The sequence below is a fragment of the Onychostoma macrolepis genome, chromosome 12, assembly GCF_012432095.1.
Source record: "Onychostoma macrolepis isolate SWU-2019 chromosome 12, ASM1243209v1, whole genome shotgun sequence".
Lineage (NCBI taxonomy): Eukaryota > Metazoa > Chordata > Actinopteri > Cypriniformes > Cyprinidae > Onychostoma > Onychostoma macrolepis.
The window spans coordinates 7854554-7880236 of NC_081166.1; the positions used below are offsets into that span (position 1 = coordinate 7854554).

Sequence of the window (25683 nt, forward strand, 5' to 3'; positions counted from 1 at the left end):
GACTCCTGCTCCAGAGTCCACGGATGGGGACCTGCAGCGAATTGTGAGGGTAAGAAAACCTCTTTGTCCATGAGCTATCAGTCTTTATCTGATGGATCACTTCATTTATATTTAAGAGAGTGTTTAGTGAATTTAATAAATTGTTCATCAGTTGCAGTTACAGTTTTTGTTTTTGCTGTATTAAATAGTGTAAATGCAGGTAAAGTGGGGGACTTTCTTTTCCTTTTCTTTTTTATTTCTTTATATTGTAATGTAGTAGATATTTTTAGCTAGCCTATTTAAAATACCATGAGTGTGTCGAGGGCTGAGCATTTGCAATCATATTTTAAAATGATGCCAACAATGAATTAGCAGAAAGTATCACACGATACAAAGTCTTTCAAAATGTCAATATACAGTAAAATGTCAAATTAAGAGTGAAATTCATCAAGTTATATAATTAATAATTGCTAATTTATAATGTACTCCATATAAGAAATTATATTAATATATAGAAAAAATATATAGAAATAATTTTAATATTTTCTAAAAGTATTTTATATTTAACAGTATATAAATACTATAAAACATAAATAGTATAATCTGTGTGTGTGTGTGTGTTTATATAATGTATATATAAATTCACAATTTACTCCATAAAACCCTTGAGACTGTGATATGTGAATATATTTTATTATTATTTAATATATTTTTATTAAACGTCTTTAAAAATATATAATAATTGTATAAATGTTTACATAAATTAATTTGATATTCGATTTATTAGTTTAATTTATATGTATAAAAATGTATGTTTATAAAAAGTATTTAAAAGTATATAAAATAGTAGGACTCCGAAACATCCAAATGCTCACAAAAACAAAACAAAAAAACAATACTTTTATTTATATTGGTAAAATGTGTACTTTCCACTTTTATTTACATCCTCTTAAAAAAAACAGCTTTTTAAAAAAGAGTCTTAACTGGTTTGCTTTGGACATAAATCAGTTATTTGACGTGTTGTGTCCTCTGTGTTTTGTCATCTTAATAATTTCTCCAACAACTACAGGATATCCAGAGGTCAGCTCTGGAAGTCATAAAGATCGCTTTAAAAATGTGTGGCATTGTTTGTGAGTGTCTTATGTAATCAAGAGACTGTGAATTTCAAGACCTCTGTTTCTGTGTCCCTCTCATCTTCTCTCTTCCTTTTACAAAACAATGAAATGTATACTCTTTTCTCTGCGTGTGCTGATATGGATGGTATTGCTATACCGTCGTCCTTGAGCTCATAACTATTGTCTCAGGTGTACTGGCCGAATATGAATAATTGAGCGTGTTCATTAGAGCAAAAAGTCCATGGAGAGAGATCTGAAACCTTACACATTGACTCTGTACATCCCAGAATGGAAAACAGCGGCCATTTATATTGGTACAAAATGAGGTGATTACCCTTGAGACTGTGTAGACAGAGCCATAGTTCATTATTTGGTGATAACATCTTTTATCATTATTGTCTTCTGTTTGAACAAATATAGATGCTTGGGTAGTTGCTCTGAGGCAACACATGTGAACTAATGCAGTAATGGAAAACATTGCTGTTTGATATTCACATAGTTCAGGCTGTACTATAAGCTGCAATGTCATGCTTTCAGCTTAAATAGCTTGTACGAGTTATTTCATATGAAATTTCTTTTGAGACCCTAATTCTAGACGGTAGCCTCTGGATGGGAACTTTGGAAATCCCTGGTCATGGAATTGAGCTCTTGTTGCATATGAGGAAACAATGCAAGGCCAGTTAAGACTTTTGCATTAAGACTTAAATTGTGAATATCAGAATGATTTTAATAATTTTTTTATTTGGCCATTAAGTTTTCTTAACGAGTATGACTAATTTCATTATCCTGACTCTTGTTAGACAGGGATGCTTTAATATAAAAAATATTAAATATAATTTTTTTTTAAACATTTTGTCAATTTAGTGATATCTAGTTATATCACACAGCCTATACAATTGTACTTTAGAAAACATTAAAAAAAATTGGCAATGAGAAATAGGATAATATCCAAAGAGTTCCCTTAGGAAATGTGGGTATATTAAAGTATTTCGCTAACAGGCATGTCTAATGCATAACAAGTGTCCTCTCCATAAAATCTAAACCTCGTGAGAAAATGTTGTTTCCACATCATTTATAACGTGTGATATGCATATTGATTACATTCTTGAATCCAAAATCATCATAATCATTTTGATTATACTGTCCAGTTAACACAATTGATCTTTCCTTAGATACATGCTTTCACGCTTTGAATAATGAAGAGAGTATACTGGTGCTACCAGTGAACCCAACCTTTTTAACTAAATAGAGTCTGATTTTCACAGAGCAAGCAGCATGTCATACAAACACACTCAGACCCATATAAACACACACACACGCTTCTCGTCATTCATTGTGAATCTCTTAAATGAGCGATGATTTATTTGTAGAGATATTTTCAGAAGGGAAAACAACATTAGCAGTGAAGTACTTTAAGCCTTTCAGGGAAAACCTCTCTTCTGTAGCCTAGCACATGCTCAGCTTTAGTTAAAAATTTATCATTTATCAGCTTCTGTATCAAAACAACTACAGAGTAACAAAGAGTCATAAAAGTCTCATTGCAATATACAGTGCCTTTCAAAAGTATTCACACCCCTTGAAATGTTCCACATTTTGTCACGTTACAACCACAAACGTAAAAGTATTTTATTGGGATTTTATGTCATAGACCAACACAAAGTGGCACATAACTGTGAAGTGGAAGGAAAATGATAAATGGTTTAATAAAATAAAATAAATAATAAATAAATATCTGAATAAATATATACAAATAAATATCTGAAAAGTGTGGCGTGCATTTGTATTCAGCCCCCTTTACTCTGACACCCCTAACTAAAATCCAGTGGAACCAATTGCCTTCAGAAATCACCTAATTAGTAAATAGAGTCCACCTGTGTGTAATTTAATCTCAGTATAAATGCAGCTGTTCTGTGAAGCTCTCAGAGGTTTGTTAGAGAACATTAGTGAACAACCAGCATCATGAAGTCCAAGGAACATACCAGACAGCCCAGGGATAAAGTTGTGGAGAAGTTTAAAGCAGGGTTAGGTTATAAAAAAAATATCCCAAGCTTTGAACATCTCATGGAGCGCTGTTCAATCCATCATCCGAAAATGGAAAGAATATGGCACAACTGCAAACCTTCCAAGACGTGGCCGTCCATCTAAACTGACAGGCCGGGCAAGAAGAGCATTAATCAGAGAAACAGCCACGAGGCCCGTGGTAACTCTGGAGGAGCTGCAGAGACCGCTCATGTGGGAGAATCTGTCCACAGGACAACTCGTGCACTCCACAAATCTGGCCTTTATGGAAGAGTGGCAAGAAGAAAGCCATTGTTGAAAGAAAGCCATAAGAAGTCCCGTTTGCAGTTTGCCACAAGCCATGTGGGGGACACAGCAAACATGTGGAAGAAGGTGATCTGGGCAGATGAGACCAAAATTGAACTCTTTGGCCTAAATGCAAAACGCTATGTGGCGGAAAACTAACACTGCACATCACCCTGAACACACCATCCCCACCGTGAAACCATGTTGCGGGGATGCTTTTCTTCAACAGGGACAGGGAAGCTGGTCAGAGTTGATGGGAAGATGGATGGAGCCAAATACAAGGCAATCTTAGACGAAAACCTGTTAGAGTCTGCAAAAGACTTGAAACTGGGACGGTGATTCACCTTCCAGCAGGACAACGACCCTAAACGTACAGCCAGAGCTACAATGAAACGGTTTAGATCAAAGCATGTGTTAGAATGGCCCAGTCAAAGTCCAGACCTGAATTCAATTGAGAATCTGTGGCAAGACTTGAAAATTGCTGTTCACAGACGCTCTCCATCCAATCTTATGTAGCTTGAGCTATTTTGCAAAGAAGAATGGGCAAAAATTTCACTTTCTAGATGTGCAAAGCTGGTAGAGATATACCCCAAAAGACTTGCAGCTGTAGGTGGTTCTACAAAGTATTGACTCAGAGGGGCTGAATACAAATGCACGCCACACTTTTCAGACATTTATTTGTAAAAATATTTATCATTTTCCTTCCCCTTCACAGTTATGTGCCACTTTGTGTTGGTCTATGACATAAAATCCCAATAAAATACATTTACGTTTGTGGTTGTAGCGTGACAAAATGTGGAAAATTTCAAGGGGTATGAATACTTTTGCAAGGCACTGTTTGATGTAACTGTCTATGATAATGGGATTATGCTACTCTGGAAGTGGAAATAATAAGATGCTTTTTTTATGCTTTTTGTCGATACAAATCAACTTTTGTAAAACATTTGTGGATCATTATTAATGCAGAAGTGCACTGTGAAAGCATTTTTTCCTAATTGTAGCTCAAATTTAATGTAGTCTACATTTGTCAATCTCAACCATTCAACCCTGTTGTTTAATATATTCAAAAAATGATATTCGTTTATAATATATGCATGATGATAATAATAATATAATATAATGTGTATATCAAACCATTTACAGTTCTCTTACACATTTTGACATGTATTTTTAATTATTTTTAATTAATTTTCATATTTCATGTTATTGCTAGAAAAAAAGAAAAGTATCTTTTACTAAATTTTGTTTTCTTAGACCATTTCTAAATGGGTTTTACTTCTATGGGTATTAAATGTTTTCCCACAACATAGTAGCAAAATATATTGTATTCCTTTCCCTAAATTAAATTTATTATAAATGCACATGAATGGCAAATGTAGGGCGGAATTGCTTTAGTCCAAATTGCTAAAGCAGTGACAAAGAGGACCCCACATAAATCCCCAGTAAGCCAAAGACAGATTAGTAATTATAAGGTGACAGAAGACCAATCATTCCTGTCTTGTCCAGTTCTCACCCACAGTGAGAATTTGCCCACCTAAGCAGGACAGTTGATGAAGCAGCCTCATCATATCAGGCAATCATGTTCCACAACATAAACCCTCTCTCATATTGTCTTTTTACCTGGAGGAAAGAATGAGTGGTTTATGAATATACCGCAGTTCAATTCCAATGACAACACAAAAACTGCACACTGCGAAGGCGAGATGCACAATTTAACCATAAGAAAATCACCAAAGCACATTAGCAGAGTTGTCCGTAAAACTCGATGTCATGAGGTAAAAGGAAATATACAGAGCAAAGCAATCATTTCCGCTCTCTGCACTGGGTCTGAAAGCAAATAAACATGTTTGGCACAGAGCTGATCACCTCATCCTCTCAGGAGGGGGCAGTTATGGGAGTAATCAAAGTTAAACAGAAGGAAAGGTAGAAAGTGGAAAGATAAGACAAGTAAATGGGAGAGTGTTGTGCACTCGTTCCATCTGTCCCTAATTGACTGTTTTTAACCTAAGAGGGCAAGCTGTCTCTGTCATTAACACAGTGACCCAGGAAAGACCACCAGAGCACAGTAAAATTCCATGCAGAAATGCATTTCACCTTCTCTTCTTCATTCTGCACTGCAGAATCTGAGACATAACCACACTAAGGATCATTTCACTGATTTCAGTTGATACTGTAGTTTTAAGGTTTCCTTCCTGTTCTCTTTCCTTTCACAAGAGCAACTAAGAGGCCATGATTGACTGGCACAATGGCACAGCACCCGGCCAGCAGGAGGATGAGGGCAGCGCTCAGGAGAGGTCAGAGTGTGTGCTGGCATACATCCCTGTCGTCTACTACAGTACTCTGTTGTGTGTTGGAGTGCCAGGTATGAGATGTGCATTTTAATACCTATAAACATGGGTTAATTAAGATTAGGGCTTTGCACCATTGAGAATTGAATTGAGAATGCATATTAAGTTAAGAATTGGGTAACAATCAATATGCAATTTTAGCTTTAATTTAGGGAAGTATGATGGAATGGAATGAAATTCACCATGGCACATGAACTGTTCCAAAACATATATTTTTGGCACATGGGAAATTGATCTTCATCACCATGAGTCCTTTGATCATGGTAAATTCATTCTGTGAGACACACATCAGACCAGACTAGAAATAAATAAGTATCCACAAACATTTTACTACACCAATCCTGGGAGAGACTGGCAGCTGCTTGAGGACAAGAATGGAGATCAATAAACCAATCAATACAAATGACAATTAATTAGAGGCTCATTTGAAAGCCCCCCATAAACTACTACTATAAATCAGATCAGGATCACAGACAAATCAGTTTACTAGCTGTCTAATATAAGATCTCTCTAGTTCACCCAAAAATGGAAATTCTGTCATTTTTATTACGCTCATGTCATTCTAAACTTATAAGACTTCTTTACTTCAACACAAAGGAGACATTTTTAAGAAAATTTCAAATGTTTTTGTCCATGCAATGAAAGTCAAAAGGATCTGAAACATCATTGTATATGGACACAAAAATACTGAAGTATTTTTCAAAATATTTTCTTTTATGTTCCACAGAAGAAAATAAATGATATTGGTTTAGAACAACGTAAGCATGAGCAGATGAAGGCAGAATTTTTATTTTTAGATGAACTATCCAAAGGCTTTACTATTGAGGTATGACTTGGTAAGTAAAGTTTGATGGAAAAAAATAACAGCAGGTTTTGGAACAACATGAAAGTGAACGAGAAGAAATCATATTTTCATTTTATTGGATTCAGCTGAGTTAAATTCTCCATAGTTTTATCTATAAATAGTTTTACTATGAAAAATATTTAAAAACACTTAAAATACACTTATCTCCTGTTGTTTCAATCAGCAAAAACAGCACAAATTCACTTAAGTTTAATCTTTTCTTTGTGGAAAATCAGGACAAAGGTTCCCGTGGGCCGCCATGTTCTGTAAATATGACCCCTAATCTTTTACTTCCCATCAATCCTGCTGTGTCAACTCCCTCCATACCCTTGATTTTTATCTCCGTCTTCTGCTTCTCCCTTCTCTGGCCTCATTCCCTAACTGTTTATGCCTTGTCCATCCTCCTCTACCTCAATCCTTCTTTCTAATTCCAGTTGTCTCTTGTCCTTAGTGAACATCCTGACGTTGGTGGCTCTTTACCGGCTGGCTGTTCGTACACAGAAGGCCTTGTACGTGTACCTTCTTGCTCTAACCGGCTCGGACATCCTCAGCCAGCTGTTTATCATCTTTGTGGGCTTCCTGTTAGAAACGGCTGTGTTTCATCGAGACGTCCCTGTGCTGCTGCTGAGGTCGGTTAGTATGATGGAGTTTTCTGCCAATCATGCATCTATCTGGGCTACCGTTCCCCTCACGGTGGACCGCTATGTCGCTTTGTGCCACCCGCTACTCCACCGGCAGATCAGTTACCCGGCACGGGCCCGGCGGATCATCGCAGTGGTGCTCACATTGGCGCTGGCATCCGGCGTGCCATTCTTCTGGTGGTCGGACATGTGGAGGGTCAGTCATGCGCCAAACAGCTTGGATACCGCCTTGATTTGGACCCACGTAACTATTATTTACTTCCTTCCGTGCTGCATCTTCCTGGTACTGAACTCTTTGATCATCTTGAGGCTCCGGAAGAGACAGCGGCAGCAGATGTGCCAAGACGAGAGCGGGCAGCAGCTGGCAGTGCCAAGCAAGCTGGGTAAAACCACAGTTATGCTCCTAGCAGTGACTTCTGTGTTTGCTGTCCTGTGGGCGCCTCGTACCGGAGTGGTGCTCTACCATCTCTACGTGTCATCGGTGCACAACGATTGGCGGGTACATCTAGCATACGACTTAGCCAATATGTTAGCCATGCTAAACACTGCTGTGAATTTCTTTCTGTACTGTTTTGTCAGCAAACCCTTTAGAGGGGCGGTGAGGGACGTCCTGTTGTTCCGGGGGCCGCTTTTGCACCCACGCCGCCCCCTACATCACCAGCGCACTGCTGTCAATGCCTCCACCTCTTCTATTTCCAGCTCCAAACGTTCCCAACGAGAGGTCACCCCTCTCTCTGCCAAAAGGGCAGACATCAAGATATAGTCCTGCTTAAAGGGAATGTTCACTTAAAAATGAAAATTCTGTTATCATTTAATCACCCTCATGTTGTTTTAAACCTGTATGGCTTTTCTTATTGTCCATACAGTGAAAGTCAATAGCGTACAATGTGGTTTTGGATGCCATTAAATATCATTATTTTAACACTTCTTTGGAGTAGCTTCTTTGGTGTTCTGAAGAAGAAAGAATACAGCTTTGGAGTGAAAGTTTAAGTCAGTAAATGGTGACAGAATTTTCAATTTTGGGCGAACTATCCTTTTAAGCCCCAACAAAAGCATGGTGTTGTTTTCAAATTAGTGGCTTTTATGGATTTAAAAAGTTAAAGGTGCGGTCACATTAGCGAAATGTCACATGCAAAAAAAGTGCATTGTTTATTGTCAATAGTGTAGCAACGTGTGAAGCACAGCTCACACAGAATTCACTTTCAAACAAGCAGCTTTCTGTTTGTCCAAGTGACCAACTCGAATTTTGTGCAAGTTCCACGTGGAACTTTTTCGTCGTCTTGCAAAACTCCTAATGGCATAGATTCCTATTGCATTGACTGGATTTCGGCCGTGAAATTTCATCAAGCAACAGACCACAGTGTAATTGTGCATGATTTGGCGTCCCCAACAGAATAGAAAAAACACTGACTTGTTTCCCACATAATAAAATATCCTCATAATGATCAGTCCAGATTAGTGACCTGAGAGATCACCGTTTACGGTGCCAATGATATTAACTTTGTTTTGCTGATAAGACAAGGAAGCTTTGCAGGACATCATGGATATCAAGACATAACCATTCCAGAAAAGATTGTATTTTGTTCTGCAGCGCTTACTTGTCTTTTGCACTGATCTGCATATCTGTGTTATTTATTGTCCTGTCCTCTGCGGGGATAAGAAAACATACTACAGTATTTATGAAACAAAGATATTTGGCTCATCAAATGAGTACTACTATGTCTTGTCATTTTCCATAAATGGCTATCCTTTTAAGGAATAGGTTGAAATATGAATATTCCGTCATCATTTATACACCTTTGTGCCAGTCCAAACCTGTAAGACTTACTTTCTTCTTTGAAACACAGGTTGGTGGAACACGCTTTTCTATATAAGGAAAGTAAATGGTGATGTAAACTATCAAGCACCACAGTGACAAAAAAACAGCATAAATGTATTGTAAAACTGCTGCATATTGTAAAAGATTATCAAGGTGTTTTAAAGCCATTAGATAGTTTTGTGTTAGAAAAGGCTGAAATTCAGTCATTATATGAAAATGTTTCTTTAAATTTGCATTCATTCAAATATGACACTGGCATATATTACATAAGTTTTGACATCTATGATGATGGTCGTGTCACATTGACATCAAAAACAGGACGAGTGGTCCAGACAGTTCAAAAATTCGCTTTTTTACCTTTGGTAGGTAACATAAGGATGAGTAAATGATGACAGATTTTTTTTGTTTGTTTTTTTTTTGTTTGTTTTTTTTGAGTGAACTATTCCATTTAATTGTTGTATTTTGATATTGTAAGAATGAGTCATGTATTTAGTGTTTTTATAAATGTTGCTCATATTGTAGATGAATGAAGTTATTTAAACACATACAATAGTGTTTCATTAACAGACTTGTCTCATTAATTTATGATCTATCATTCCATACTACAGAATATTTTTATTGGTAGATTTGAAGCCATCTGAAATCTACTCAAGACATCTTAATGCACTAAACACCACACAATTTTCCATTTGAATGTAATTAGTATATATATTTTTTTTTTGGATCAAACTTAAGACATGGTTCCATAAAGTTCATAATGTTCTGATCAAGACCTTTCTTGCAGTTGCATGACTAAATTAAACCCTTTCAGAGCCCATCCAGTGAGGCAGAGCAAGATGGTTGACCTTTTTAACCCCAGTGTGCAAACTGCAGAAGCTAGCTTAGCTGTTTATTTTCAGTGCATGGCGACTGGATGAGGCTTTAAAAGGGGCTTCGACGTGGGAACACAACGAGTGAAGACACCACTGTACAAACAGACCCATCTGAGGAGCTCAGGCTCTGCTGAACAAAGCCAGCCTTGAGTTTCTGTGCACCCATGCAGCAACAGCTAAAATTTCCATTTGCTAGAATTCAACAAATAGAGAAGGCCGTAGCGCCAAACACTAGTCCGAAAGTCCAGTAGATCAGTAATACACGGTGCGTAGATCCAAAAAATATGAAGATTAATAGACCAAAAAATCCGCACTCATCCAAATAGCCCAAAAAGGCTTATCATTTATTATTCAGAGGTCATGAAAAGTGTTTTCATGTGTTTTCAAATACATGGTATTTTTGCACTTTTCATCAAAAAACTTTTCATCACCAGGATCACCATAGATGTGCTGGGGTCAGTTATATTACTCTGTAATTTGTTATCTGATCAGATATCGTGCAGTACTTGAACCAGCATGAAGCTACTTAAGGAGAGCAGATTGAGATCTTTAGGTTCAGCTCAATCTAAATGCAGTAAAAATATGGTACAACGACCAAAGTTTTGATGTTTTCACGTACACACTTGCCAGCTGTATATAAAAAGTATTTTTTACCTTAAAAGCATGTGCGTCGATTTTCCTGTTGAGTTTAATCTGAATAAATCTGATGGAAGAGAGACTGCAAGAATCAATTATATCACTCCTTGATTGTACAAATGATAATTAAATGTGTTTAGAAGACCTTTTTATGACTAATGATTGAATGAAGCACACGTTTGACTAAAAGGTACATTGAAAGCTTTGATTTAATTATTCTGGTGAATTAGAGAAAAACATTTTTAACCTTTCGGTCTGAAAAAAGAAAAAACACTAACTCACTTATTATCTGGAGCTTTGGTTATGAACTCTTCACTTGTCCTTTTAGTTCACTTGTGTTTCTCAGCACCCAGTGCTGCATCCTGTGTCTCTTTCCTTTTTTCTTTCTTGATCTCTCTCTCCCTTCTCAATCATGAGAGGGAGCCTCTGGCCCTGCAGATGTTATCAGATGTTGTCTCTTTGAAAAAAGTCCCCCGCTGCATCACAAACACAGATGCCTGAGAAGAAAGCACATCTATCGTTAAAGCCTTAATACGAGCAGACGGCTGACAGCACAAGAAAGAGTCTGAATATTTAAGACAATAAATAACCTGCTCTGTTTGAGGTCAGCTTTAGATTTGCTTAGCCTTGTGCTGCAACTGCAGAAGATTGTTTTGTCCTCGCTATGCATGCATTTTGCCACTTTACCTACATTACATCTGTTAAGGTTAACATGAAATGACATTCATAACCCTGTACACTGAAAAAAAATTGTTGGAGGATTTACTTACTATTTTCTCTCAGAAATTGTTAGTGAATTTCACTGATAATTACAAAGAAATTGCAAATAATACACTGAATAAAACGTGAAATTTAGAAGTGGAAAGACTGAAAGAGTATTTTCTTGTTGAACATACTCCAATATTTTTTAATAAGTCAATAAACTTTGAAAACTACTTTGGGAATTGATTAGATTATGAAATATAGGAGTTTTACGCCAGAGTTTGCTGTCAGTTTCAAGAGGTTAAAATTTGGCTGGTTAGTGTGGATCTAAAAGTAGCAATGTTTTCTAACTAAACTGGCTCAAAAATGTCAAGGATGACAGATGGTGTTCTTACTCAAATCATTATTTGACTTTTGATTAATGTGCACTAAATCATGCACAATAAGACCAAGAATGTATTAATAAAATAAATGGGGTTGAAACTAGTGATTACATGTTGACTTCAACGGTTTTAAATGACCTACGGCAGATAAATTAATTAAATTAAAACCAATGGTGATGTTTGGCAGATTAGAACTGCCTACCTGTTTCATCAATTATGTCATGTGATATACTGTATTTTGCCATGAAGTGACATTTCATTTGTGAAATATGACTTAAACTTGCTCACTAAACATCTTTCTGTGTGATGTGGTGTAAGAGGATAACTGCAGAACAGAAATCCCCACAAAATGGCATGTGGCACTTGCATGATACTTCCTCTTAAAGGTTGCATTGTTGTTTATAGTTTACATTGTGACACAAGCTTTCCTTCGGTTGTGTTACTGAATATGTGCACTGATAACTGATCAATTGTTTTTGAATTTTGATCATACTGATCGGAAATGAAATGTCTATGAGGATTTATTTATGTGTCTGGGGTCCTTAAAAATAAAAGCACTCAAACATGAAGTTCTGTTGCATTTCAATGATGGAAACATTCAGAATTGAAGCCTATAAACTCAGTTGTGATACGTGCTGAGGTTTCTTTGACCTTTTTCTTCTTGCTGTCAAAAAAAGGAAAGAAAACACACTGTGCAATAACTACAGTATCCTGTTATGTGAGCAGAACACATTCACACCTCGCACTCCAACAGCACACCAGACAGGAAAACAAACAATGAGTCTGCTAGCACTACCTCCAGTATATCATAATTGCAACAGAAATGGACAAAGCCCTCTATATAGGATACAATACAAACAGACAGACAGGTTAAGATGTTTATATAATACAGCATATTCAACTGCATTCTGGTAAATAGATACAAGACTGTAAAGTGAGAGTAAAAGGGAATTAAGATGTAACCTTGAGAAGGACATCTAACCCTAGTTGCTCCCATGTGGTTTTGTCACTGCTGGAATAAAAAAACATGGAAGTTGCAGAAGAAAAGAAAAAACGTTGTACAGTACATGTGGAAAAAATATCAAATAAACTAGAGATTCATCTGTAGAGAATGTGAGTGGTGCTCCCTCGTGGGCAGTTATAACAGTCGAGATGAATAGGTAATGTTTATATGATTTGCCACTGGGTGGCAATGTACACACACTTTTAGAAACATAATTCCGACAGAATTAAGTTTTGAACCTGTTACTTTTCTGCTTGCAAATGTGAAACGTAGATAACATAAATATGGATTTGTAATATCAATTTAGGTTATTACAGCGACAAACAAGTAATGTGTTTTGAATATATTTTGGCACATTTTAAATGGGCAGCATATATAAGCAAGGGAAGATTCAATGTGTGTCTTCGTTTTGCCTCGATTCTTTTTAAAGTTCAGATTATTTTTTCATCTCTGTTCAGACCCAGAAGTAAGCACAGAAAAAGAAACAAAGCCATTGTTAGCTTTACCTGTGTAGGCTGGTGCTGGGCAAAGCCACGCAGCATTGAGGCCTCATATTACCATGAGTCTAGTGGTAATGGCTCTTGTAATGTGCTGTGTGGATAGACAGATGAAGCTGAAAAAATACTTAATATACACCATAAATAGCTCACTAAGATGCCACTATGATACCCTTTTTTTTTTTCGTTCTCAGTTTTTTTTTCCAGGTAGTGAAAGCAGGCGCGCTCCCGACAATGACAGCGAGAGGGACGTGCAAGCTCGTGCGCGCGCGAGAGAGAAACAGAGTTTGAGTCACTCGCATCACTGACGCTATCAAAGCTATCAAAACTCGCCAAGTGTTTGCCCTCGACTATCCTTGAAGCTGTTTGAAGGTTTGTTTTCCTGGAATACAAAGGGAACATTGTTTTTTTTTTTGTTTTTTTTCTTCGGGGTTTAATACCTCACCTCAGCAGCTCTCTGGCACATTTTGGCGTCGCGATGTCTTATTTATTTTCCTGCACTTGTTGGAACAGGTAAATTGTGCTCAAATACCAAAGTGTGACAGAGAAACGACACAGTATCTACATCTGACTGCAAAAGGTGAGTTTGTTTTGTTGTTTCTTGTGCATGTCCGTGATTTTGTAAACAGATTTACACTTTTACTATATATTTGTGGTTTGTACTTTATTTTATTGTGGCTTATTGATATTAATTGCATGTGCTTTGGGCTTTAATCCGTTTTATGCAATTACAAGAGCACTGATCTGGTTTGTTTGTAAATGTGTTGGTGAAAATAGCACGGTTATTTAGACGCTACTCAGTTTAGTAACATGTTTTGTTTGGGGGGGGTGTGTTGTTGCGAATGTTTTACTGCGGTTTTATTAATGCTATTAGGGATATTAATCAATTCAAATTCATCTAAAGCTGTCAAACCATCCCGTTATATTTAAGCAATGAAGAGAATCTTTGTTCACCTGCTCAGGTGAGACGCCCAGTCAGTCACAGACACGAATGCCTGTCTGTGCGGCGATCTGATTGGTGCGTTTTAACAGACTGAATGATATGATTGGCTCAAACGGCTGTATGTCACTATGAGCTTGTTAAATAATTTGGATAAAATACCGAAAAGAACCAAAAAAATAAATAAATAAATGCATTTAAACGCTGCTAAAATGTTTCGTGATATTACTGAAAATTTCATATTTAATATATTTTATATGTGTGGTAGCTACATATTTGGGTGGATGTGTGTTGAATATTCTAATTGACTGTGTGTTAAAGCTATTTATTATTTATTTAATATTTTCAAAGAAAGAAAGAGCATAGTATGTAAATTAAGAGTATACATAGTAAAGAACTACAAGGAATTCATGGGCTATAAATACTCTTAACTGGAACTCTTTCCATGTGAGAAAACCACATGATTTTGAAATGAAGAGCCCTTCCCTTTAATTTATTTTTGAACTTGAAGTAATAGAATGCTTGTTGAATGTCTCATAAATTGACATATTGTTAACATGGTAGAAAGTAAGAAATGTAACTAGAACATTAGAACCCTAGAGAGAGTTTTAACCATCCAGCAGGTGAACAACTCGCAGACCTTGAGTTCATGTTATGTTTATTTTTAAGGCCCTGCATGTTCATCAATTCAGCCACCTTTTTATATTGCATGACCGTGTTAAAGTTGTGATTTTCAGAGAGTTCTTCCAGTGCAAGAGTTGAACAAACAGATGTTCATACACTAATTTAAGTAGTCTTTATCCAGCAATAAAAAAGACTGGCTTCAGTAAAGCACAAACTGTACTGCAGCAGTTCCTGAAAGAGTACCCTGATTCCTGAGGGAAAGTATCGATTAAGTAATGAAATCAGTATAATGTGATCAAACAGACACAACCTGTTAACAATGAATGGTCTTATCACTCGGTAACAGTCTGGTTTCTAGGTTGTAATGAGATTGTGTTTACAATTCATTGGAATACAATTCATTGTGGTTAATCTTCACAACACAATAGAAAATGTAAACAGTGTTTTTAAGACCTTTCTTACTAAATAGTAAATTAAACTTCAAGGTTTCGAAGAGCTCTTTATGGTCCATTTGTCATTTTGTAAATTTTTCACTGATTCACTCTCTTCAAAGTTTTGAAAGTGGAACTAAGAAAATCAATATTCTTTAAAAGTCAGATTAATGATTAACAGACAAATCTGGAAAAGCTCCAAGTGTAGAAATTTCTGCTCTTAATGATTAATATCTGCTCTTAAGGTGCGGTCACACTAGATGAATCAGACCCATTCAGGTAGTGAATCATTTTAGAGCTATAACTCAATTCCTCATTAAAAGATTAATTCTTTTGGAAAATGTCTGATTCAAAATGAACCAAGAACCTGTAGAATGATGTACACTTTAGGTTTGTGAGATTTAAATCAGTCTGTTTACTGCCTGTTTGTTCATATCACAACACATGATTGAAGATATTCACAATAATTTATAACAATTAAAGATGTTTTACAAAAAAAATAAAATAAACATATTAAAGTTCAACTGTAAGGTTGAGTCTACTGTAAGATGAACCCAAATTTTTTTTTAAAAATTCCAAATTTTTGGAACAAATCTATATTAAATGCAACAGTAAAATAGCATAGGTTATATATATTACCATTTAAAAGTATAAAGTGGGTAAGATTTATTTGATCAAATACAGTAAAAACACTAATATTGTTTTTTCTGTTTTATATTTTATAAATATAATTTATTTCTGTGATTGCAAAGCTGAATTTTCAGCATCGTTACTCCAGTCTTAAGTAACATGATCCTTCAGAAATCATACTAATATGCTAATTTGGTGCTCAGGAGACATTTCTTACTGACTTTAAATGGTTATGTAACTTAAATCTTGACATAACTTAAATCTTGATTTAAGTTATGCAATCCTGTTGCCCATAATCATTGCATTGTCCAAAGTAATTTTGCATGCTCAAAGTCCACACCTTTAGAGAGCCAGCCTAGTGGCCAGGGTGGGCCACCCTTGTGAAGCATGAACCTGTGAGTGACATTTTAATAGCTTTAATATTGTTAAGATCTTGACATTGTCACTCCCTCACTGGGTGTGTAAGGGGAGGATTTTGAGCTAATATCACTCAATATCTTGTAACTCTTAATTGCATGCTCATTCTTGATTTTCTCTCTTAGAAACATGGATCCCCTCACCTTCAAATCCCAACGTTTTCATCTTCTGCTCTTCATCGCTCTGTGCATCTTTCCTGGATCACTGGCCCAGACTTCGATCCCCAGGGGCTGTGGAGATAATGTGGACTCCTTATATTTCAACCTCTGTGACCTGACAGCAGTCTGGGGTGTTGTAGTTGAGGCATTTGCAGCTGCTGGTTTGGTGGCATCCCTGATTCTTCTGATCGTGCTGCTAGCCAGTCTTCCCTTCGTCACTGACAGGAAGTGGCGCAGTTCGTTGGGGCTTCACGCAGGGTTCCTCATCTTCACATTTGGACTGTTCGCCCTCACATTCGCCTTCATCGTTGGAAAAAACTTCACTACATGCGCATCACGCCGCTTTCTTTTCGGTGTGCTGTTCGCCGGCTGCTTCTCTTGCCTTCTCATGCAAGCCATCAGGTTGAACATACTGGCCAGGAGGAACTCGGCGCCCAGAGGTTGGGTTTGGTGCTTGGGGGCTCTGGGGCTCTGGCTGGTAGAAGTTGTCATCAACACCGAATGGCTAATCATTACTATTGTACGATACCCAACTAACATCACTGGAATTCTGGCTTCTGCTACCGCTATTCCCTGTAATATCGAAAACCAGGATTTTGTCATGGCGCTCATTTACGTTCTAAATCTACTATTGGTGGTCGTGGTGGCATCCGTGCCCATATTGGCAGGTAAGCACAAGCGTTGGTGCAAAGATGGAGCCTTCATCCTGGTCATAGGACTGCTGTCAGTGGGCATCTGGGTGGCGTGGATTGTCATGTATCTGTACGGGAACGCAAAGCACGGTGGGCCGACATGGAATGACCCCACATTGGCTATAGCATTGGTGTCAAACGCTTGGGTGTTTCTGCTGCTCCACACGGTGCCGGCGGTGTGTAGCCTGAGTGAGGAAGATGAAGATGCAGCTGTTGAGGAAAATCTGTACCCCAGCAGAGGGTACGAGACCATTCTGAAGGAGCAAAGTACACAGAGCATATATATGGAGAATAAGGCCTTCTCTATGGATGAGCCCAATGCAGGTAAATGCAAGCTTTGGAGTTTTTACATTGTATTCTTCTTAACTTTATCATCTTTGCTTTGAAGTTATCAAGTTAAGTTTACAAGCTAGTTTTTATTGGGGATCCATAATATATCTGTGTTCGTATTATTATCAGAAAATTGAAGTGTGTTTTTATGAGCATCAGTCTGATAAGGCTGATTATCTTTTTTGCTGTTTTTTTTTTTTTTTTTTTTTTAACAAGAAAAACATTATATATTTGTCCAGTTTTTAACAATGTTATTGGCTTTGCATATGCACTACTGTGCAACATTTTTTGTTTTTAAACCCTTAAATATTGTGCTCACCAAGACTGCATTTATTTGATTAAAAGTACAGTAAAATAGCTATATTTTATTAAAATGTGAAATAACTATTTTGTATTTTAATATATTTTAAAATGTAAATTATTCCTGTGATGACACAGCTGAATTTTTAGCAGCCATTACTCAAGTCTTCAGTGTCACATGATCCTTCAGAAATCATTTTAATATGCTGATTTGGTGCTTAACAAACATTTGTTATTATAAATGTTGAAAACATTTGTGTCGCTTTATATTTTTGTAGAAACAGTGATACTGTTTTTCAGGATTTTGTAACAATGTAAAAGTCTTTACTCTCACTTTTGATTCATTTAAAGGGATAGTTGAAAATTCTGTCACCCTCATGTAGTTCCAAACCTGTAAGACCTTTGTTTACATTTGAAGCACAAATTAAGATATTTTTGATGAAATTCGAGAGCTTTCTGACCCTGCATAGACAGCAACGTAATACCATATTCAAGGCCATGTGATATCAGTGGTTTAACCTTAAATTTATGAAGCTACTAGAATACATTTGGTGCGCCAAAAAAAAAAAAAAAAAAACAATAATCATGAATTTATTCAACCATATCTTCTCTTCCGTGTCAGTTTTCGTGTGCATTCATGCGAGTACCATGACGTCTTGGCACTGTTGTGAGCTTTCGTACCTTTCTGGGCCTTGAACGTGGTAGTTGCGTTGCTGTCTATGCAGGGTCAAAAAGCTCTCCGATTTCATCAAAAATATCTTAATTTGTGTTCTGAAGATGAATGAAGGTCTTTGGGGTTTGGAACAACATCAGGGTGATTATTTAATGACAGAATTTTCATTTTTGGGTGAATTATCCCTTTAATGCTTACTTTTTGAATAAAAGTATAAATTAATTCCTTTTAAAAATCTTACTGACCCCAAACCTTTTGAGCAGGTGTATCTGTGATCATTCTTTATGCAATGATTCTTGTTCCTTTATCATTCTATTCGCTATTTGCATTTGACAGGTGCAATCCTGAAGTTACCTTTATATATCTGTGCAGTTTTTCATATTCAACATAAATATTCAGATAGCTAGTTATAAACTATTTTATTCTATTTCTTCACTGTGAAAGTACTGTAGTTGACCTGTTAGAGAAAACTGGCCGTCACAGACAGTTTACGCTGACAACCACTGCAGCACCACTTGTGGAATGCTTAGAGTGTGAAGGATATGGTTCACTGGGATCCGTTCTGAAATATTTCGTAATAAAACAATCAGGCTTTTATAGGTAGAAGTTTCTGCTTTAACGTTTCATGTAAATATTGTAGGCTCTATTGCTGGGTGCAAATGTTCCAGAACTGTAAATGGACCCAAACACCATGAAAATCATTCCGTTTTAAAGAATGAATTCTTAATTCCTAACTCTGATTACTATTATGGATCTAAAACGTCTTGGACGTTGTGTACAGCCATGTAACCTTGCACCTTTTATTTGTGCTGTTTCAAAAGCTCCATGCAGTGATTCTGAATTAAACTAAACGTGCCAATTATATACTCCAGAAACCCAATATGTTTGTGTGTGTTTACAAGCACTGAGAGGAGAGGGAGCGTGTGACTTTGAGAGAGGACAAAGCTGCAGAACATGCTGGAAACAGGGCTGAATTTCACCGATAACTGCTGCTTACACACCTGAATTTGATACGCTGATGTTTGAATCCACTCAGTCTAATATCTGATCGTACCGCACTGAACACGCTGTTCATCCGTCCTCTCTTCCTCTCTCTCCCTGTCTTCTCACTATCTGTCTGTCCCTGTCTGTCTCTTTCTCTCTTTGTCTTTGCACCTGCTTGTTTCCTCCAGCCAAACATGCAAATGTCTTTTGCCTTTTGATGTCCATGAACTTGCACCCAGAGTTTCCATGCATTTGCGCATTCAGAGCTATGGGTCGAGCCTTTCTATTGTAGATCAACAATATCTAACTGTGTTTGCTCAACCAATAACTTGCAGCACAATCTCATTTATTGAATCATCTGTCAATAGCATACCATACGTATAACGTTTCCTCATCTTCATCAATATTTGCATAGCAGCTGTGGTTTTGCGATGTGAAAGGAATGCTTCTGTTCGTATTGAACAGGGAGTGTTGGAAAGTTCAGGAATCATATCTCACTAGTAAATGAACACCCAGAGCAAAATGTAGGACCTTTCCCACCCTGTCATGAGTCAATAGGAGCACACGCTACTCCTATCTGACTCTCTATAGAGACCCTGAAGCGTGTGTTTACATTAGCATGTCTCCAAGGAGACAGAGGTGTGGCAACAGTATCACCAGTGTTGGGTATTTCACAGAGCGAGAGGACATTTCTGCCCCACTGCATCATTTCAGTCTTATCAAACTGCACTGTGTCATATGCCTTCTAAACACACGCAATATCGTGTTTAAGATAACGTGAGATATTTGCTAAGTGATTGTGATAAAAGGAAGACATGTATCTTGTTTCATGGAAACATAACATTGTTTTATTGTTGCTATTGTCCTGCAGAATAAATGTGAGATTTTCAATAGCAAATATATGTATTACATTATATATATATATATATATATATCACACAATACCGATCAAAGTTTTGGGGCCAGTATGTTTTTGATTTGTTGTTGTTGTTTTGAAAGAGGTGTCTTGTTCTAAACAAGGCTGCATTTATTTGATCAAAAATTCACTAAAAACATTAATATTGTGAAATATTAGTAAAATTTAAAATACATAATAATTTTAGTTAACTGTATTTATTTAAATATCTAAGACTGATTTCAACTCAACATTCAAATTTGAAATACATTTTTAACTACTATTATTCAGGGGGAAATAGGTTATATTCACATTTATCACACATTGCAGCTTTGTCATTTTTATTGTCTCATGAAGTGTGTGTATGGACGTCGTGTGTGTCACACACAAAGGTGTTCTCAAGTCCAAACAGCTAAACTTTCTGTTTTAACACTGTTTTCTCAGGTAATAAGCCTGTGTCCCCATACAGCGGCTATAACGGCCAACTCCGAAGTTGTGTTTACCAACCGACAGAACTAGCCATCATCACCAAAGGAGTGGTCAATGTGAGTGCACATATTTTACTACTGATTTGAATATGCATACAACCCCCATGTCTTGTGGTCACTGTTCACAAACAAAAATACACAATAAAAATTTTTTTTTCCAAAGTCCACAAAAGAACCTTATGTACATATCTGTGTTGAAGACCCAATGTTTTTGTGCATTTGTGTGTTCACCTGCCATGTCTATTTGGACTGTTTTCGGCTGTAGCAACAGATGGAATCGTATGACAATATAATTCCACGAGCATCCACAGGCACTCCTCCCAGACCCCAGAACAGCCACACCAGCCCCACCACACAACTTGATGATATGAGACAAATATATACAAATGTATGTAGAGAGCATTATCGATGCTGTGTTTCATTCCTTTGGGTCTCTCTAGACTATCACCCTTTCACTTTTAGCTTCTTTCCTTCCTTTTCAACATGCATGCATACTGACCTACTTCCTAATGATCTTATTGATTGGAAAGTTCCATTTAGTTTTGTAAGGGTGCTGTATGAAATCAAAATTTCATTATATTTACCATTAATTTGGTGTATTTGATGTATAAAGGAATGTTTTTGTTGCCTGTAAATGCCATTGGTTTAATCAACAGATACTGTAAATGTGCATATTACTGATTGTTAGATGAAACAGTGAAAATTAAGCCCATAATCACCCACACAAAACATAATCATCTTTCCTTTTGGTGAAGAGAACAGAATCTGTCCTTGAACTTTTCTTCTCGAATTTCTGGGTCTTCTGGTGCTTCCCTGTCGATTACACATGTCCATGGGGAATTCTTCTCCCTCTTTGCCTTGACATTCATTCTTTCAAGATCTGCTTTCATTCCTAAAATGCACTTGGTGACACTTTAACCTTCTGTCTGGAATGGTGGAATTTAAAGGCCATTTTATTTGTCTGTGTTTGTTTGTGTTAATTATTTTTATTTTTATTTTTTTGTAAGGTATGAGAGGGTGGAAGAAGGAAACAGGTCTAATAAACTAAACTGTATGTTTTCTGGCTTTTCATTTCATTTTTTTTTTTTCTCTCACCTCTGCGACAGGTGTCTGTTTGTCTTATTGTCTTATTGCTACTTATTTCCTCTTTCTGTCAGAGAGTCACTGCTACAAAATACATTTTTACAAGTATTAATGAATTATTTGTTATGTTATACAAAAATATATATTATATGTGATTATTTGCAATTAGTTTGATTTAATCTGCACATTTTAAGTAATATTTTCAAGATATTTACAGCTTTATATTTATATTTATTCATTTTAATTTAAACAGTATTATTTTAGTGTCATTGAAATCCTTTTGTTTTTGTTTAGATTTCCCATTCAAAGTTTAAGTAATTTTGCTGTTGTTGTTTTTTTTGTGTATGAATTTTTTATTACTTTTTATTTCTGTTTTAGTTTTTAGTACATCAAGTTCAACTAAAAAATGAGAATAGCTAAAATAAAAAGTTTTTGTAAGTTGCTGTATTTTTGGTATATTTTCTAATATTTTTTTATAGTTTTTTTATTTTTTACAATAATTTGTTTCACAAAAGAAAAGTTTTGTAGTTTTAGTCGATTTTGAAATATTTCCGGATAGTTTATACAGAAGTAATCTAATATTTCCTCTGTTTCTCACTGTAGGGAAATTTCAACAGAAGACCCCAGTGATCATCTCACACCGACTTGTTTTTTTTTTTCTGGTGTTTCTAAATTTCTAAGATTTATGATTTTGTTTTTCTTTCCGTCGCTGTGATCGACTGCATAGACCAACTTCTGTGAACTCCGACTAACTGAGCAACAATTAGTTGGTTTGCTCCACTGAAAGCCAATGTGTGTTGGGTTATCTCAACAGCTGAAGACATTGAGACATTGTACAGTATGGCTTGGTTGTGCATGGGACACATTAAAAAGATTAGTTGTACCAATGGCTGTATAGACTACTGCAATGCTACCAGCTGTGTTTACTAAGAAACAGACCAGCCTGTAAAATAAATTTGTGCTGGTTTTCTGTCACTCTGTATAAGGAGTTCTGAAATGCTGCTTCCACCACTGTAAACATAGGTGTATAACGACACCATACATATGCCTAAGCTTTAAATTACATGTATAAAATGTGCATTCACAAACGTTTTGGTGCAGCAACAAGACTGATTATTTCGTTATTTTCCCAAATTTGTATTTATTGTAAGTGTAAAGTAGAATTAAACTCAATCTGAACAGAAAACCTTTTCAAGCCAGAAGCAATAATGTGTTTATTGATGTAAATATTAAAATTTGACCGAATGGGAAATTCAAGGATATTTATTAACTCTTCGTGCTCTAGTTACAAACGGCTTTCCATGTGAAAAATACTATTTTTGAATTCTGCAATGTGAGACTGTTTGTGTGTGTGACCTGGTCATAGGGATCTCATCAGGATAATTTCCGAAAGGGAAGTTAGTCGAATGGAAAATTCCCTTCACAGTAACTAGTGATGACATTTACATAGAGACTGCTGATAAGTGTCTCGGTATGTCAGCCTGAGCTACAGGGTTCCGGATGGAGGGCTGTAGAAGGTAGACATTGCGTCAACACATGACCAAAACACAGGTCATAGTTCACATGATTGTATTTTGTATTATTGTATTAGCAATATTAGATGTACACTACCTTCCAAAAGTTAAGGGTCAGTACGATTTTTTGCGTTTATTCAGCAAGGATGCATTAAATTGTAAAGGCATTTATAATGTTATACTATTTTATTTTTTTTAAATGCTGTTCTTTTAAACTGTTCATCAAAGAATCCTGAATGCATTAAGGTTTCCACAAAAATATTACAATTTGTTAATAACAAGAAATGTTGCTTAACTTATTTTAAACTGTAATATTACTGTTTTTATTGTATTTTCAAGCCAATAAATGCAGCCTTGGTGCAATCTTACTCAGACCCCAAACTTTTAAATGGTACTGTATATAATCTGCATTATATCAGCAATTAAACATCTCATGCACTGTAAAAAAAAAAAAAAAAAAAAAAAAATGCTGCTATTATAACAATTTAAACTTTGTTGAAATAAATATCCAGGTTAACTAAAGTTATAATTTTTAAGTCAAGCACAAACACTTATTAAGAAACGACACATTATAACTTATTCTGATGTTGACTTTTCAGTTGCGATACCTAATCGCAGCCATCATTTTTTACAGTCAGTACAGTTTTCACATACTTGGCGAAATCAAAAAAACTCTCCAAGCAAACAAGTACACAAAAAATACAGACTTTGTAGTATGAGCAGATGCATTAAAATTTCAAAGCATTGAAAGCAAGATTGTCTTTGGAAAATCATGCTGAACAGTGCCGACTTTTCATAAAATGAGTTTGCAAATTAAGCATCACAGAATGTTCTGTCCATTTAATCACAGCTACACAAAAAGTCAACTGCAGCAGAAGTTTTTGCATATACATTGTCAGCGGTATTCTCTTCCAGTAAATGTTCTCGTACGCAAATGTACCACCAAATTATGTAATGCTTTGAAGTTATCCTATGCATCTCAGCCTCCTAAAACCAAAAGATGTCTCAGTGTATGTGTGTTCTTTAGCTATGTAATAAAAGTCAATGGGATCCAGTGTTGTTTGGATCCCAACATTGTTCAAAACAATCTTATATTGTAATACACTGCAGGTTTGGAATGAGTAAATGACCATTTTCATCTTGGAGGTGAACTCATCTTTCCTTCCCTACGATTGTAGTATTCTGGTCATCATGCATATTCAACAGCTCACTCGCATCTGCCTTACATTTCATACAGGAGCCTCCCAAAATACTTTCACTATAGAAAAACTAACTATCCTCTCGGTTTTATGGTATGAAACGTGATTTAGGATGCGTCTGTAGATTCTAGCCTGTCTCTCATCAAGTTCACCCCATGCAGCCGCCTTCTTGGATGTCTTCCCTGCAGCCCGTCCTGACCGTGTATCAAATGTTAAGCGCTGCCGGTAAAATCTAGATGCTGAATCTATAGGTAATATGATAAGCATTTTCTTCTCACATTGAGAACATTGTGTGCTGGGTATTTAAGGAGAAAGCAGACATAAAAACCTGTCCTTGAGACACAAGTGTCCTATCTACAACAACATTGAATATAATGTTTGCGGCTGTTTGTTATTCTATTCCAAAAGGACATTTGGCACATTAAATGAACGAGTAGGTGTTATGGATGTATCAATTTTCCTCATTTCCCACCCACTTGGCTAAATTATGTAACATATCTTATGCAAATTACACATCTTGTTCTCAATCTGTCGGCCTGTGTGCTTTAACAGGAGATGAACCTTTCTCTTAAACCAGGACACGTTGATTTGATATTGCCACCTGTCAGAGCCAGACATTTTACATGAACAGAATTGTTTTTATTATTTTTTTTTTTATATATAGATCTATATTTTAAAACTTTCCAAAAAGCAGGATGTACAGGTGCTGGTCATATAATTAGAATATCATCAAAAAGTTGATTTATTTCACTAATTCCATTCAAAAAGTGAAACTTGTATATTATATTCATTCATTACACACAGACTGATATATTTCAAATGTTTATTTCTTTTAAATTTGATGATTAGAGCTTACAGCTCATGAAAGTCAAAAATCAGTATCTCAAAATATTAGAATATTTACATTTGAGTTTGAATAAATGACCATCCCTACAGTATAAATTCTGGGTATCTCTTGTTCTTTGAAACCACAATAATGGGAAGACTGCTGACTTGGCAATGATCCAGAAGACGAACATTGACACCCTCCACAAAGAGGGTAAGTCACAGAAGGTCATTACTGAAAGGTGTGGCTGTTTACAGAGTGCTGTATCAAAGCATATTAAATGCAAAGTTGACTGGAAGGAAGAATTTGGGTAGGAAAAGGTGCACAAGCAACAGGGATGACCGCAAGCTTGAGAA

At 36.2% G+C, this 25683-nt stretch overlaps 2 protein-coding genes across 5 annotated transcripts; both read left to right on the forward strand.

The window, feature by feature from the left end:
* Positions 1–12192, forward strand: gpr142 (G protein-coupled receptor 142). Its single transcript, XM_058793851.1, has 3 exons — positions 1–49; positions 5613–5760; positions 7042–12192. Exons 2-3 carry the CDS (start codon positions 5628–5630, stop codon positions 7992–7994), a joined length of 1086 nt encoding a protein of 361 aa, XP_058649834.1. The 5' UTR covers positions 1–49; positions 5613–5627; the 3' UTR covers positions 7995–12192.
* Positions 12193–13335: 1143 nt separating this feature from the next.
* Positions 13336–23670, forward strand: gprc5c (G protein-coupled receptor, class C, group 5, member C). Of its 4 annotated transcripts, none has more exons than XM_058793848.1 (6): positions 13351–13723; positions 16311–17359; positions 20662–20762; positions 20971–21093; positions 21713–21756; positions 22392–23670. In XM_058793848.1, the coding sequence occupies exons 2-5, from the start codon at positions 16315–16317 to the stop codon at positions 21716–21718; spliced, it is 1275 nt and encodes a 424-aa protein (XP_058649831.1). In that variant the 5' UTR covers positions 13351–13723; positions 16311–16314; the 3' UTR covers positions 21719–21756; positions 22392–23670. The 4 variants fall into 4 exon arrangements, with proteins under 4 accessions (XP_058649829.1, XP_058649832.1, XP_058649831.1 ...); XM_058793847.1 differs by lacking the exon at positions 21713–21756 and having other exon boundaries at positions 13351–13515; positions 13657–13723; XM_058793846.1 differs by lacking the exon at positions 21713–21756 and having other exon boundaries at positions 13336–13723.
* The last annotated feature ends 2013 nt before the right edge of the window (positions 23671–25683 follow it).

Bases quoted from the DNA above. Each gene is read 5' to 3' on its own strand.
- gpr142 (XM_058793851.1), top strand. From the start codon at position 5,628: ATGATTGACTGGCACAATGGCACAGCACCCGGCCAGCAGGAGGATGAG. The intron at 5,761-7,041 runs GTATGAGATGTG...TCTTGTCCTTAG, and splicing joins GTTGTGTGTTGGAGTGCCAG to TGAACATCCTGACGTTGGTG.
- gprc5c (XM_058793846.1), top strand. From the start codon at position 16,315: ATGGATCCCCTCACCTTCAAATCCCAACGTTTTCATCTTCTGCTCTTC. The intron at 20,763-20,970 runs GTGAGTGCACAT...TTTCGGCTGTAG, and splicing joins TCACCAAAGGAGTGGTCAAT to CAACAGATGGAATCGTATGA. The intron at 21,094-22,391 runs GTATGTAGAGAG...TTCTCACTGTAG, and splicing joins TGAGACAAATATATACAAAT to GGAAATTTCAACAGAAGACC.